The sequence below is a fragment of the Acartia tonsa genome, chromosome 2 (assembly GCF_053477335.1).
Source record: "Acartia tonsa isolate MP-2025a chromosome 2, ASM5347733v1, whole genome shotgun sequence".
Lineage (NCBI taxonomy): Eukaryota > Metazoa > Arthropoda > Copepoda > Calanoida > Acartiidae > Acartia > Acartia tonsa.
This window is the reverse complement of record NC_137261.1, coordinates 16,905,432-16,920,711: the sequence shown is the minus strand read 5'-3', so window position 1 is coordinate 16,920,711 and position 15,280 is coordinate 16,905,432. Positions and strand designations below refer to the sequence as shown.

General features: G+C 31.0%; 1 protein-coding gene across 4 annotated transcripts in view; it reads left to right on the top strand.

The window, feature by feature from the left end:
• The first annotated feature begins 1,808 nt into the window (after positions 1 to 1,808).
• Positions 1,809 to 15,280, top strand: part of LOC145305757 (dual specificity protein kinase CLK2-like) — a 74,216-nt gene continuing 60,744 nt past the window's right edge. For 3 of the 4 annotated variants that reach the window (XM_080147559.1, XM_080147550.1, XM_080147542.1), the window contains exons 1-3: positions 1,809 to 2,543; positions 9,313 to 9,394; positions 14,983 to 15,060. In XM_080147559.1, coding sequence (XP_080003685.1) covers positions 2,498 to 2,543; positions 9,313 to 9,394; positions 14,983 to 15,060 — 206 coding nt within the window. In that variant the 5' untranslated portion in view covers positions 1,809 to 2,497. Of the gene's footprint in view, positions 2,544 to 9,312; positions 9,395 to 13,804; positions 13,834 to 14,982; positions 15,061 to 15,280 lie in introns of those variants that run through there. The other variant, XM_080147567.1, reaches the window with a different exon arrangement.

The window sequence follows — 15,280 nt, the reverse complement described above, 5'->3', positions numbered from 1 at the left end:
AAAATTGTCTGTAATACAATGTTGTACATAATTTTTCAGTATGGCTAAGAACCGGTTCTAATCCAGCGGATATTAATCGGTTTCGAAGCCATACTGGAAAAGTGTTGCCTAACTTCATTTCATTAATAATATATCTTGAAGTACAAAGAAGATTAGGAAACAATGTACATTGTACATATCTAAGTAAAAAACAAGGTTGACAACATCTATAAAAGCGAAGCAAATAAGCGCAGTTCGATAGAGGGTACTATGGGCTGTATATTTCTCTAGTCCCCAAAGTTTTATAATAATGTTTTATTATTCGTTGGCTTAACAATTTTGGGTACATAACTTGAATCTTTATTGGTTGGTTAATTAATTTTAGTGTCCAATTGTTTCAACCAATAATTATAATCTACAGAATGTGCAATTTTGAATATCATCATTGGGGATGTAAATCAATTTATCTGCCATTGTCTTATCCCTTTAGATCCCATAGCTACGCGGCTTTTGATTTCAAATAACAAGGGAAGCATCACAAAGCCCTGTCAAAATTAACACCACTGTAAAAAATTTTAAAATTCTAACATGTTATAAATCAACATGTTTAAATGGACATACTTACTTTTTTTTGTATGAAAATATTTATACAGAAGCTCTTTATTATAGTGCCTATAAAAATTACATCATATTAGAATAGTCCATTATTTTAATATGACGTTATTCAATATTTTTCAGCTAAAAGTTTATAAATTTACAGCTTATGAAAAGGGGAATAAATTTAGAAACTACTAGCCGAGAAATCCCGAATAACGTCATATTAGAATGATAGACTATTCTAATATAATGTCATTTCTATAAGCACTATAAAAAACTTCATTTCTACACTGCTTACATTCAATATAATTGGTAGGAGTGGAGTTATGACATGCATAAATTTGAGATCTAGAATATCCCTTAAAGACATACAGACAAAGTAAAAATGTTAAAACCTTTGCTTTTAAAAATATTTAGCAAGAGAGAGAGAGAGAGTAATGGCCAGCGAAGTAGAGAAAATGATAGAAAGAGAGAGAGAGAGAGAGAGAGTAAAAGAAAGAGGGGGGGGGGGGTGAGAGAAAGGAGAAAAAGAAAGAAATGTTTAGAAAGAAGGAGAAGTTGAAAGCAGATGGGTGGAAAGACTGATGGAGGTATTGAGAGACAGGTATGGAGGACGAGGGGGAATAAATGAGAGGTGGGGGGGGGGAGGGGGGAATCAGCTGTTCATGATGACCGGAAGAAGGGATATTTTACATTTCATATTCTGAAACTAACTTTAATTAATTTTCTTTAAAATAAGTATTGAAATATACTATAATACATTTTAGTTGAAATGGTTTATAACTTTAGGCTAAGATAATTTTTAATAAAGTCGTTTTCTATTTTTAGTAAGTTAATCTTTAAAATCTAAATTACAAATTAAAATTTGTAAAATGTATTTAGAATATAAATTGTTTTGAGAAAAAAAATCGGTTAAAATCAGCACAAGCCTACAATATTGAAAATTTAGGAAATAGATGGGGCATTCATATGTCTTAAGACTTGCAGCCCAGAATTAAGGGGCTTGAAATTTGTTTTGAGCCTGCCTAGATAGAGAGAGATTTAAACAATATAGGAAAGGAAAATCTAAATAGGAAGCTCTAAAGGGGAAGTTATTTAGTTCAGTTCTTGAAAAATAGGAATGGGTAAATGATGGAGAATGATTGCTTGTTAAAAAGGGGAAAGTGGAGAGGTAATAAGAGGCCAGAGGGTGTGAGTGCTATAATGGCAAGTGTCCGCGCGCCGGCCAGCTTAATCCAGTGTCCTTTAATCTTAACAAACAAGCACACTCGCCACGCAAACTCATGTAGTAGTTGACAATTACTTTACATTTTAAAAACAATTATCTTAAGAAAAAACAAATAAATAATAATAGTTAAAAATAAGTTTACAGCTGATGTTAGTTACCAGTGATAAAAAGAGACAATTTTAATGACTAAGATTTTATTTTAAAATCCTGAACAGGTGACCCCTAAAAAATCTAGAAACTAATGTTTTTTGAGCCAAGAAGGAGAAAGGGGGCATCTCAGGGGGGCAATATGGAAAGGAGCAACTAAACCGGGGGTCTTCTACCCAGAGGAGTGGGGGCACAGTGGTGGGGACACACACATACAAGTCAAGGTTATATATATGGATCTGAGATAGAGGTGCACAGCTGACTTACAACAGTGTGTGTGTGTGTTAGTGGCTTCAGGAAGGAAAGGGTCATCACCAGAGAACAAGAACAGCAGAACAGCCACATGGCAAGAATAAACAAATATTAACACAAGAATTTTAAAAAATCTACCAACAAGAAAATAATGAAACCTGAATTAAATAACCTCTATAAAGAACTGTAAGATAAAAATTGATAATCTGTGATTTAATTTTCATAAAAATTGACTTGTGATGCTTTGATTGGTGATTTTGTTGGTGATTTTTGTTATTGTTATGGTTTACTGAGATGGATGTGATGGCGTCCGGTTCCAGCAATATTTCTTCTAATCCAGGTATCCTTAAGATAAATTAACATGATAACTATCTGTTTGTTTGTTTATATCGAAGGATATCGCTAACCGCTGAACAGATGTGTTTCTCTTTTACAGGCTTCTCATAGGTCTTGGGAAGGCTTATAACTATTTTGGGGGAGGGAGAACCACCCTCCCAAGAGAATGGCTCCTTAAAATGAATTACACCTTACAAAAAAATCAACCCTCCAATTTTTTTCACTTTCTATTTTTAAATCTAAAAAACAATTGATTAGCGAAGTCAACTCCCCCTCCTCAAGTGCCTCTAGAGGCCTCTAGGAGCGTAGCTGCTAGTAAGAAGCATAACTTTATATTATGAACAAACTCTTAGATTTAAAAATGATGTTTACCTTTTAAGAAGTTTTTTGAATATTTCAGGAGTATTTTAAAAAAAATTTAAAACCATTCTTGTTATTTAACAAAAAATAACAATGAGCAAATATTATAATTATATCTTAAAGACATAAACACATTCTTAGATTTAAGGGAAAAAACTTTTAACTAAATATTTAAATGGATTTCAGGAAGATTTATTTAAATTTCAGTAAAAGTGTTTAATAAAAAGAACATTAAATTTATTTGTTAAATTTCATTTTCTTTCAAATTTTACATAAAAAAATGTAAATTGTGAAAAAAAATTTTACTTATAATTTTTGCTTCATTGACTGATTTATTTTAAAATGCTTTTTATAAATTTTTAATGGTATAGTTTCTCTTATCTAGATATCACTTATACTCCTTGCTTGTTGATTAGTTTGAATATTTTTTCCCCTTTTTTTCTACACTATTTCTCCCCTCCTTCCCTTGTTTTCAAGTATGGCTTCGAAACCGTTTACTATCCGCTGGATAGAGCCTGTACTCAGCTATACTAAAAAAATAATGTATATCATCGAATTACAGATAATTTTCAATGAAAATAAAAATCATTAAAATTAATACCAGTTTTGTTAGCTCTGACTTTGGCTCCCAGAGGCTAAACTAACTGGCTTTAATCTTACAATTTTTAATTTTGATATCCACGGAAAGCTGTCTATAACACGATGCGGGAAATAACTGTTCTCTTTTTATAGCCCAATAATTATAGGCAATTATTTTCTAGATTTTTACCTTAAAATAACTGAAGTTTGATAGTAACAAAGCGTTTAATTATTCTTTACTTTATAGATCTACAAATTTCTTTATTTTTACCTATCTTTTAATATGTAAATTAAATTAATATGATTTATGTCATTTAGACTGATGAGGGTGCAATGTCCACCGAAATATATTTCAATAAATAGCTGGGAAGTATCAAGACTTTTTCACTTAGTGAATTTATCATAAACTTATTTTACTTCACTTAAATATTTGTTGATCTCTATATAAAATTTACCTCCATAAAGAAAATTTTTACGGATGGGGGTTGTGGGGGGGATTTGATCACCTCCCTATAACTTATCAAAAAAATTTTCATCATTTCACCCAATATATTCAATATACTTCTCAGTAGTCTTTTTAAGTAATTATATCAACTTCGTATTAAGTGAGGAAAATATTGTATAGCCAACAAGCAAATAAATCGAAAATCTTAAAATTTAGATACCTCTAGGGGAACTTAGGGGAAGAACCCTTGACATTAAAGAAGCTTCCAGGAAAAGGGAATGTGATTTGACAAACAATTATAACAACCCCCTAACCTTATTTCTTTCCTTCTTACACACTTCCCTTAAGTTACTTCAAAAAACAAGTTTTACGCCAACTATATGTGAACAAATAGCAACCTCTGGAAGCTGCATTGTAGATTGAACTATATTGTTTCTGCGGTCAGTAAGATCATTCACTACACACACACACATTTAGACAGACATATAGACATGCATCCTGTTACTTTAATATAATGGAAATATAAAAATTATCTCACCCCAAAATTTAGTCAATTTCACACACAAATTGTGAGCTATATTATTGACCTTAATACTTTTAAAATTGACTGACTTGTGTCGAGTAAAACTTATGGTCATTTCGATACGTGTTTAACCCATTTTCTTATCTTGAAAATCATGATTTATTTCCATGACAAAATTATTATATAAATCCTTCAGGATGCAGAAAGGGAAAAGACAATAGGCTGTCCCCAAAGTTTTACAACAATACTTTCTTATTCGTTTGCTTAAAAACTTTGGGGACTTATTTATATTAGTTAAGTTTTGTGTTCAAGCGGTTCAACCACTAATATTAATCTACAGAAGGGGTAACTTTTTGTGTAATCATTGGGCATTGACATCATTTATCGGCCATTGTCTTATCCCTTTAGATCCTTGATATCTTTTAAACTATTCAACGATTTTAAATTTGATTAGAATTAAATGTCTAGATAAAATACTTTCATTTTCTTCGATATATTTTTGTGCCTTTTTCAAAAAGAAGCTTTTCTATAAATAGGGTTGGTCCGTCCGTACGTCCGTCCAGAACGGTAAATTCTTTTTTTATTTGGACTGGTTATAATTATCCTATCGTTTTCAAACTTTGAACTTTGAACAGTTAGGTACGATTTTAGTCCTAAAAATGTAAGTATGACCTTAAACAGTATCCTGTATTTGCGCAATTTTGCAATAAATTTACTTACAATTTTGTTTATTTTTATACATTTATATTCTGCTTTTTCAGTACTGACACTCTACAAGTGTTAATGTTCGTTTGTCCTTCGCTTTTATGGATGTTGTGATCCTTGTTTTATTTAACCATATTCTGATTTTAATCATTTTTAATTAGACTACAAAAGTATGACAATAGACTTATATTATAGTATTATATAAATAAAGATCATATTTTCATATTATAAAATTATTTTATTTTTTTTATTTTTATATTTGTTAGAAAATCTTACGGTGAGTTAAATCAAACTAAAACATGTATTTTTAAAAATCTCAAATACTCGTTCTCTGCTCCCCTCGTTAAAGTTTACTCTTAACCATACTTATTTCTCTCTTTATCTATAATACTAAGTAGAACGATGGCTGTCTGTCCGTCTGTCTGAAGTGTTTTAGATTTTGATAACCGCTGAACCGATTGGTTTCTACTTCTCAAATAATTTACCTACTGGTCCTGTTTTAGGCTATTTTTTTCGAGGGTTGGTCACCCCCTAACTCCCACCCCCCCCCCAAAAAAAAATCCCCCGATTTTGTTTTCTTTTTGTAAACTAAAACTAAAAAGATATTACAATTGCTTTTATGGGGTTGAATTTGATGCCATAATAAATTACTAGCTGTTTCGCCTCTTGCAACTAGGGGCTCTGTTTTACAGGAGAAATGCAGAAAAATTGCCTAAAAAAAATTTTAGTACGTTAATTTCTAAACAAAATAGCCCAAAGTCATCCCGGGATCTAAGCGATTCTTTTCGTAATAACGAATCTTAACAAACAATTTAAAAATTTACTATTTACTGCATAATAGGATGGTATATTATTATTATTATCTTGAATTTTGATCGATAAATTGTTTAGATTTTATTATATTTTTAATTGGTAAATAGTTTCATCATATTTAATAACAAAATAACTTTTATGCTAATTGATAAATAAACAGTTGGAATAGAATTTATCAGTATTTTTGATTTTGTAAATCTTTGAATATAAAATACATTTATATGGTAACAATCATACTATTTCTTTGGTTAAAGATCCAGCTCTGATTTCTATAACCTGTCTTAACCACAGAATATTATTTTCAGTGACGCTTTGAAACCGATTAATATCCGGTGGATTAGAACCGGTTCTTAGCCGTACCAAACAAATTATGTCTAGCATCGTATTATATCCAGATTTATGCGACTATAGAATGTACGTACAATCATAAGATTAAAACCAGTTTTTTGTGTCCGTGGAAAGCTGTTTATAATACTTTGCGATAAATAACTATGCTAATCCAAAACATTTGATGCAATCAAGAAACAATGCACTATATTTTGTTAGTTTCAAATATTTGTGTTTTTTTTTAAAAAAAGCAAAGATAATAACTATTCTCGTATTCCTTCGAATCCGGTGGATAGGAACCGGTTCTCATCCATACGAAAAAACTATGTCTAGCATCGTATTATATCCAGTTTTCTACGAATATAGAAATGTACAATCATAAGATTAAAACTAGTTTTTTTAGCCGGTGCCTTCGGCACCACGGGGCTAAAATAACTAGTTTTAATCTTATAATTGTACATTCTATATCCGCGGAAAGCCGTTTATAATACGATACGAGAAATAACTATTAATATCTAATTTCATAAATGAAATTAAATTTCTAAAACTTTTTATTGAGTGAGACAAATATTTAGAAAAGTCATTAGATGTGAATAGCAGGCAATAAGCAAGTATTTATTATCTTGAGTGTGTCACGGACACGCACAAAAACGATATAACCTTGCTGTACTCAACAAAAGGGTTAAAACAAGCAAAAAGCAAAAAAACAAATACGAAGGGATCTAAAGGGATAAGACAATAGCCGATAAATTTATGTAAATACACAAAATTACCCCTTCTGTAGATTACAAAAGGTGATTGAAACGTTTGAACACGCAAATGAATGAACCTACCAATAGAAATTCAATAAAAGTCTCCAAAGTTGTTTAGCCAGCATATAAAAAACGTTATTATAAAACTTTGAGGACTAGTGTAACAAACAGCCCATTGTCCCCTACCTCCCCAACTTGCAGTAGTCAACAACAAATACAAAGAAATATTGAATGTACAAAAGTTAATTTCAAAATGTCGCAAATTTGTCGTAAATTAGAGGACTTAATTAAATTAGCTACTATGCATGTTAGATTGTACAGAATCATCATAGGAATCATCATTTCAAAAGTCAAGTTGATAAATATTCATCATGTTTGCTTTTTTTGTGAACCTTGAAGAATATCTCAAAATGATTTTGGAATACCCATGAAAGTTTAAATTCAAATTGAAGATTCTTAAATACCTATATTAACTGTTAAATCATACGATATGGACCAGACGGAGAAATGTAAAAAAGATTCGCTTAAAAAATTAGACAAATATACCCTTGGTAAACAAAAAGTTGTTACTTTAAACACAAAAAAATCATTCATTTATTTTAAGCAAAGTATTTGTAAGATTTATTATAATCTTTTCTCCAATTTAGCTTTAAAAGTGAAGCTTCTCTATAAGTCTGGTCTGTCCGTCCGTCCGTACGTCCGTCACAGACAGTTAGATCTTTTCGTTATTTTAAACAGGTTAGAATTGTACTATAGCTTTCAAACTTTGCATGAGGATTCCTATAACATTTAGTTACGATTTAGGAAGCGTAACATCTCTATAATCGTTACTTCTTTACGTCCATTAAAACATATTTTTTTTGTATGTAATAATTATCTTATTCTTTTGATTTTTGGAATACTGATTCCTGCTACCACATGGTACACTGTTAAAAGCGAAACATCTCTATTACCAAGTTTTAAAAATGTAAATATGTCCCTAAACAATATCCTGTAACAATAAGATGTTTTGCAACAAATTTACTTACAATGGTGTTTAGACTTATGCATCAATGTTCTGCTTTTTAGCTCTGACACTCTGCAATTTTTATTGTTCGTTTTTAGTACCATTTTAGAGATTCGCTTTTATGGATGTTGTCAGTCATCCTTGTTGTTTTTGTAATTGTGCAGTCACTTTGTATTTAGGGTATTCTGTACACCCGTGACGGTCAATAAAAGCCCGTTCAGTAAATTATCTGAAGCTTTTTATAATACCTATAAAAAATGACGCCATACAATACAAATGACCAATGATAGGCTAATACAAAGACTAAATCACCAATGGTAGGCCAGTATACATTTAAGTTGACCAATGGTAGGCCAGTATGACGTCATTTTTTATATTCACTTTAAACCGCTTCAAATTATCTCTATCTTTTTCATCTAATACATAAATTTAGCAATTTATGTACAGAAATTTCTTTTTTTTTAAGTAAATCGATCAAATAAAAATTTAATGTTAATAGATTTGCAATACCATTTAATGTAATCTTACTTTAAATCATCCAAAATTTAAAATTTTACAATTGTTCGTTTATTAATAAATTATTATATTCTTGATATTGCTGCGCTGTTCACGAGCATTAATATCCTTGTTTACTTTTTAAAGGAAGCTAAAATTGAAGGTGGGTGTATTTTTACAAGTGATTAACACAATGACCTAACAGAATAATAGGAAAGGAGCGGTCAAACTCAAGGATCTAAAGGGATAAGACAATGGCCGATAAATTGATGTACATCCCAAATGATTATACACAAAGTTATTCAAATTAGTTGTTGAAGCATTTGAACATTAAAATTAACGAATCAACCAGTCAAATCAGTAAAGTAAAGTTTATAATAGAATATTTGTTTGACTTGCCAATTAAAAAAGTGTAGGCACACCAAAAACTTTTTCTATAAAATTCATAATGCCCAAATCATTTAAGGGTTGTTTTTAGTGACAAAATACATTTTCTGTGTATATAAAAAAAATTAATTTGAAAATTTTTGTACTCACTATATTAAAGTATTTGCCACAGGATGTAAGACAATCTGTGGAATTGGCCATGTAGATCACTAGAGGAGATTTCTCTTGGGAGGGTGGTAGAACCCTCCCCCTAATTAGTTTTGAACCTTCCCAGGACCTATGAGAAGCTACTCTGTAAAGGAGAACCCTACCGGTTCAGCGGTACAGACAAATAGACAAAAAATAGATAAACATCCTGTAACTTTATTATTATGAATTTAGGTCGTCCACAGAGGCAGAGCTACAGGCGGTCAAACACCTCTCTCAACATTGGAGCCCTCGGAGAAAATTCAGACTTATTCAGGTCAGTATAGATAGATAGATAGATAGATAGATAGATAGATAGATAGATAGATAGATAGATAGATAGATAGATAGATAGATAGATAGATAGATAGATAGATAGATAGATAGATAGATAGATAGATAGATAGATATATAGATAGATAGATAGATAGATAGATAGATAGATAGATAGATAGATAGATAGATAGATAGATAGATAGATAGATAGATAGATAGATAGATAGATAGATAGATAGATAGATAGATAGATAGATAGATAGATAGATAGATAGATAGATAGATAGATAGATAGATAGATAGATAGATAGATAGATAGATAGATAGATAGATAGATAGATAGATAGATAGATAGATAGATAGATAGATAGATAGATAGATAGATAGATAGATAGATAGATAGATAGATAGATAGATAGATAGATAGATAGATAGATAGATAGATAGATAGATAGATAGATAGATAGATAGATAGATAGATAGATAGATAGATAGATAGATAGATAGATAGATAGATAGATAGATAGATAGATAGATAGATAGATAGATAGATAGATAGATATATAGATAGATAGATAGATAGATAGATAGATAGATAGATAGATAGATAGATAGATAGATAGATAGATAGATAGATAGATAGATAGATAGATAGATAGATAGATAGATAGATAGATAGATAGATAGATAGATAGATAGATAGATAGATAGATAGATAGATAGATAGATAGATAGATAGATAGATAGATAGATAGATAGATAGATAGATAGATAGATAGATAGATAGATAGATAGATAGATAGATAGATAGATAGATAGATAGATAGATAGATAGATAGATAGATGGATAGATAGATAGATAGATAGATAGATAGATAGATAGATAGATAGATAGATAGATAGATAGATAGATAGATAGATAGATAGATAGATAGATAGATAGATAGATAGATAGATAGATAGATAGATAGATAGATAGATAGATAGATAGATAGATAGATAGATAGATAGATAGATAGATAGATAGATAGATAGATAGATAGATAGATATATAGATAGATAGATAGATAGATAGATAGATAGATAGATAGATAGATAGATAGATAGATAGATAGATAGATAGATAGATAGATAGATAGATAGATAGATAGATAGATAGATAGATAGATAGATAGATAGATAGATAGATAGATAGATAGATAGATAGATAGATAGATAGATAGATAGATAGATATATAGATAGACAGATAGACAGTACCCCGTCCCGGATTTGAAAAATGTTGTTAAAATTTTTGCCCCCAGCCAAAATATGGTTGATTTATACATAGAAATGACCCATGCAAAATATTTTTTCTGTAATGCAAAAATTGCGACGGTACAAGCACTGCAAAGTTTTTGAAATCTGAAAAAAAAACCTGTTTTTATGGCTTTTTTGGGGCTTTTGTACCATCCCAATTTTAAAGATTTTTACAAAATTTCAATTCAAGTGTGTTGATATATACCTGAAATTTACCAAAAAAAATGGGGGCAGTCTCAATTATAACATATGAAGGTGTAGCAAGTAATATTCCAAATACAAAATTGTCAAATTGCATACATATATAATAGAATTGGGCCGAATACTTTTTTGGACAGATACTGGATATCTGGCTGATTTACAATGCTGGATATCCGGCAAATATATGTTATTTGGCCGGATATCCGGCAAATATATGTTATTTGGCCGGATATTCGGTTATTTGCCATTTAACGATTATCTGTCATTAGAAATCAACCGGATATCCGGTATTCAGCCAAAAAAGTATCGGCCCAACCCTATTATATATGTATGCAATTGTTTCTTCTTTACAGTAAAGTTTCTGATAGATCCAGGGAATGTTTCAGTTATTACCACTTAGATAAAATTAGAGGATCGACCCTTCTCTAAGGTGCCCAAGAGTCCTTTAGAAGTGTTACCGCTAGAAAGTACTATGGGTAAGCTCTTCTTGTGAAACTTAGATAATTTTTAACATTATCTTTTTATGTGTCATTATTCATTGTTTATCTCTGTTAATTTTGTACTGACCTAATGGAAAGAACTGTCTTAGATTATAAAAGATGTTCGGTGCTTTCCCTCAAAGTGTCTTTTGATCCCTGATAACCGCTCCCTCCTTATATTAACTTGCAAGGGTCCCTGGTACCCAATATAAACTATCCAAACCAGACCCTATATAATTAAAAAAAAAAAAAAACTAGAAAGTATCCCTTCCTTTTTTCAAGGTCGGGAGATGGGGGGAGGAGGGTATGTGCTCGACTTGGCACTTGGGAAACTGGCAATAATTTCAATTAAACTTACGTCTTCAATATATCAAAAACGAAAGCTATAAAGCAGAAGTACCGATTGCAGAGTTGCTACACTTTCTAAACCCTTATTGTTACAGGAATCATCAACCAAAGTTTTCAATCAAAAAATTTCAACTTGCTTAGATTAAATAAAAGAGCTAACCTTTATGGAGTTCGTTCAGACTCATATTATAGAAAAGATTTGCATTTAATAAGTATCAGAAATTGATGGGACAAAATAGGCCGTTTAATACACTAGTCCCAAAAGTTTGAAAATAACCTTTTCTTATTCGTTGACTTAATAACTTTAGGGACTTTCAATAAATTTTGATGGATTGGTTTATTAATTTGAGTGTTCAGTCGTTTCTACCACTAATTCTAATCTACAGAAGGGTTAATTTTGTGTATTATTAATGGGGATGTACATCCATTCATTAGCCATAGTCTCATCCCTTAGATCCCTCAGTAACATGTTATTTCTTGTTATGTAATAAAAATGAAAGTGTTCAAGTTATTATAAGACTTTGGGTACGGGGATCTAGAGGGATAAGACAATGGCTGATAAATTTATTTGTATATCCCATGATGATACTCAATCTGACCCTTTTTTGTTGATTACATAGTGGTTGAAACGTTTGATCACTAAACCTAATGAACCAACCAATTAAAATTCAATAAAAGTCTCCAAAGTTGTTGAGCCAAGAAATAAAAAAATTTTATTATAAATCTTCCGGGACTAGTGTATTAAACAGCCCAATGTCCCCTCCCTCCCTAGTTATTATTAGACTTGTGATACACTCTTGTATAGTTCAGGGAGGGAGGGGACATTGAGGTGTTTATTAAATTAGTCCCCAAAGTGTTATAACGGTGTTTTCTTACATTTGGGTTAAAACATTGGAGAAATTCAGCAAATTTTATTTGGTTGATTTATTAAGTTGAGTTTTTAAAAGTTTCAACTTCTAGTTTTAATCTACAGAAGGGATAATTTTTTGCATCATTATTGGGGATGTATATCAATTTATTAGACATTGTCTTATCCCTTTAGATTCTTGAATAACTTTGAATAACTTTGGGTACAGGGATCTAGATAGAGAAGACAATGGCTGATAAATACCCCATGATAATACACAAACTTACCCTTTCTGTTGATTACAATAAGTGGTTAGACCGTCTTATTAAACGAATTAAAATTTCAAACAATCTAAAAAGTTGTTGAGCAAACAAATGAAAAAGTTTTTTAAACTTCGGGGACTAGTGTAATTAACAGCCCATTGTGCTCTGCCTCCCTAGTTATTATTAGACTTTTGGTACACTCTGGTATAATTCAGAGAGGGAGGGGAAATTGGATTGTTTATTTCACTTGTCCCCAAAGTTTTATAATTGTGTTTCTAATTCATCAGGTTAACAACTTTTGCGAATTTTATTGAATTTTGATTGGTTGGTTTATTAAGTTAGGTTTATAAACGTTTCAACCTCTAAGTTTAATCTACAGAAGGGATAGTTTTGTGTATCAAACAAATTTCATACTTATATAATAGAGGTAGGCCGGATACTTTTTTGGCGGGATACTTTTTTGGCCGGATACCGGATATCCGGCCGAATAACCAGATATCCAGCCAAATTACCGGATATTTGCTAGATATTTGGCCAGATGCCGGATATCCGGCATTATAAATCAGCCAGATATCCAGTATCCGTCTAAAAAAGTATCTGGCCCAACCCTATTATATATGTATGCAATTTGACAATTTTGTATTGGGAAGATTACTTGCTACACCTTCATATGTTATAATTGAGACTGCCCCCATTTTTTTTGGTAAATTTCAGTTATATATCAACACACTTGAATTGAAATTTTGTAAAAATCTTTAAAATTGGGATGGTACAAAAGCCCCAAAAAAGCCATAAAAACAGGGTTTTTTGCAGATTTTAAAAACTTTGCAGTGCTTGTACCGTCGCGATTTTTGCACTACAGAAAAAATATTTTGCATGGGTCATTTTTATGCATAAATCAACCATATTTTGGCTGGGGGCAAAAATTTTAACAAAATTTTTCAAATCCGGGACGGGGTAATAGACAGATATCGGAGCTCTCGGAGAAAATTCAGACTTATTCAGGTCAGCATTAGGAAGGGGGTAAATATTATGCAATACAATCTCATATGCTATGTGTTTTTCCATAATATCTAGTAAATTGTTTAGCTACTCAAATTACATTTGGCCGGGTTAGATTAGGTTCTATAAGGTGCTGGGTAACTCTGCAGGTATAGGCCCCGCAGGGGTTTGGTATAACAATCAAATTTTTCCAACCCTTGTTTTAAATTCAAATCACTAAAAGCAACGAAAAATGTTTTTTTTTATTTGTTGTTTCACTTTGATTTCACCAACACGTTATTTTCAAACTTGTGACAAAAAAGTATATCTAAGATTAACCATTTAAAGACTATAATACATACTTTTAGTTATGCTGGTTGAATTTATATTGGTACAACTATGTACCTACCATAGGCAAAAGTTATTTGGTTTAACCCAAATTCCTAACAAATTGTTTTTCTTAATATTTATGTATGTCCCAGGCCATTATTCATTCGAGTATATTGAAAACAATTGCAGACAAAATCACTTCTTATTAGAGTGTGATCTTGTTGCTAAGTCATTTAATTCTTCCATTCTGTTTTTTTTAAAATCTGGCAATGGATGTAGAATTCACTTGGATACCATGACAGGTGAAAAATTTAGGTTGCTAATATGGAACCCGTTTATTGGTTAATTCGTTCTGGGGGAGGGGAGGGGGTAAAGGGATGGTAGGGAATAATCGTTATTTTAGCCTGCTGCTTGTTTTATTTATTAAATATCATGAAAATCTGGTGTAAGATCCAAGTAATAATATATCCATTAATAGGGCATGCAGTCATACAAAATCTAAATCAAAGTGAGATAAAAATTTTAAACATGAATAGCTTATAACTATGGAGCCAGTGGACACTGGACTTTAAAACTATATTGGTACCCAAAGTTTTATAATCACGATATCTTATTTGTCAGCCTAAAATGATTGGGTACTGCTGCTAAATCTTGATTGTTTGGTACAAACTTTTATCTTATAAACTGTTCTACCACAAATTTTAATCTTAAGAAGAAGCAGTTTTTGCAATTTGGAGTTTATATTATTTTTTCGTCCATTGTTTTTTTTTAGATGACTAGGTTTCTTGTGTGTAAATCAAAATTATTTTCTATTGACCTACTCTTAAACTGATATTTTTGCAGATCATGTTCAAATATTTTGGATAAGTTTGGTGGGAAACCAACCAGAGAAAACTTAGCTGTTATCAATGGATCAAATGGGTAAGAATTTTTTTATTTTTAACATCATAAAATTTTTTTTAAAAATAGCCGAAAGGGACTTTTATATCATCATAAAATTTCTAAAAATATGTGGATTCTTTTTACAATTAGACTATCGGAAATAGTTATCCATGCAAATAGCAAAAATGGTTGTAGTATTGCCACATGTACAAAGTAAGCAGTTGCCATGCATGAAAGTAGATTAGATATTTATTAGACA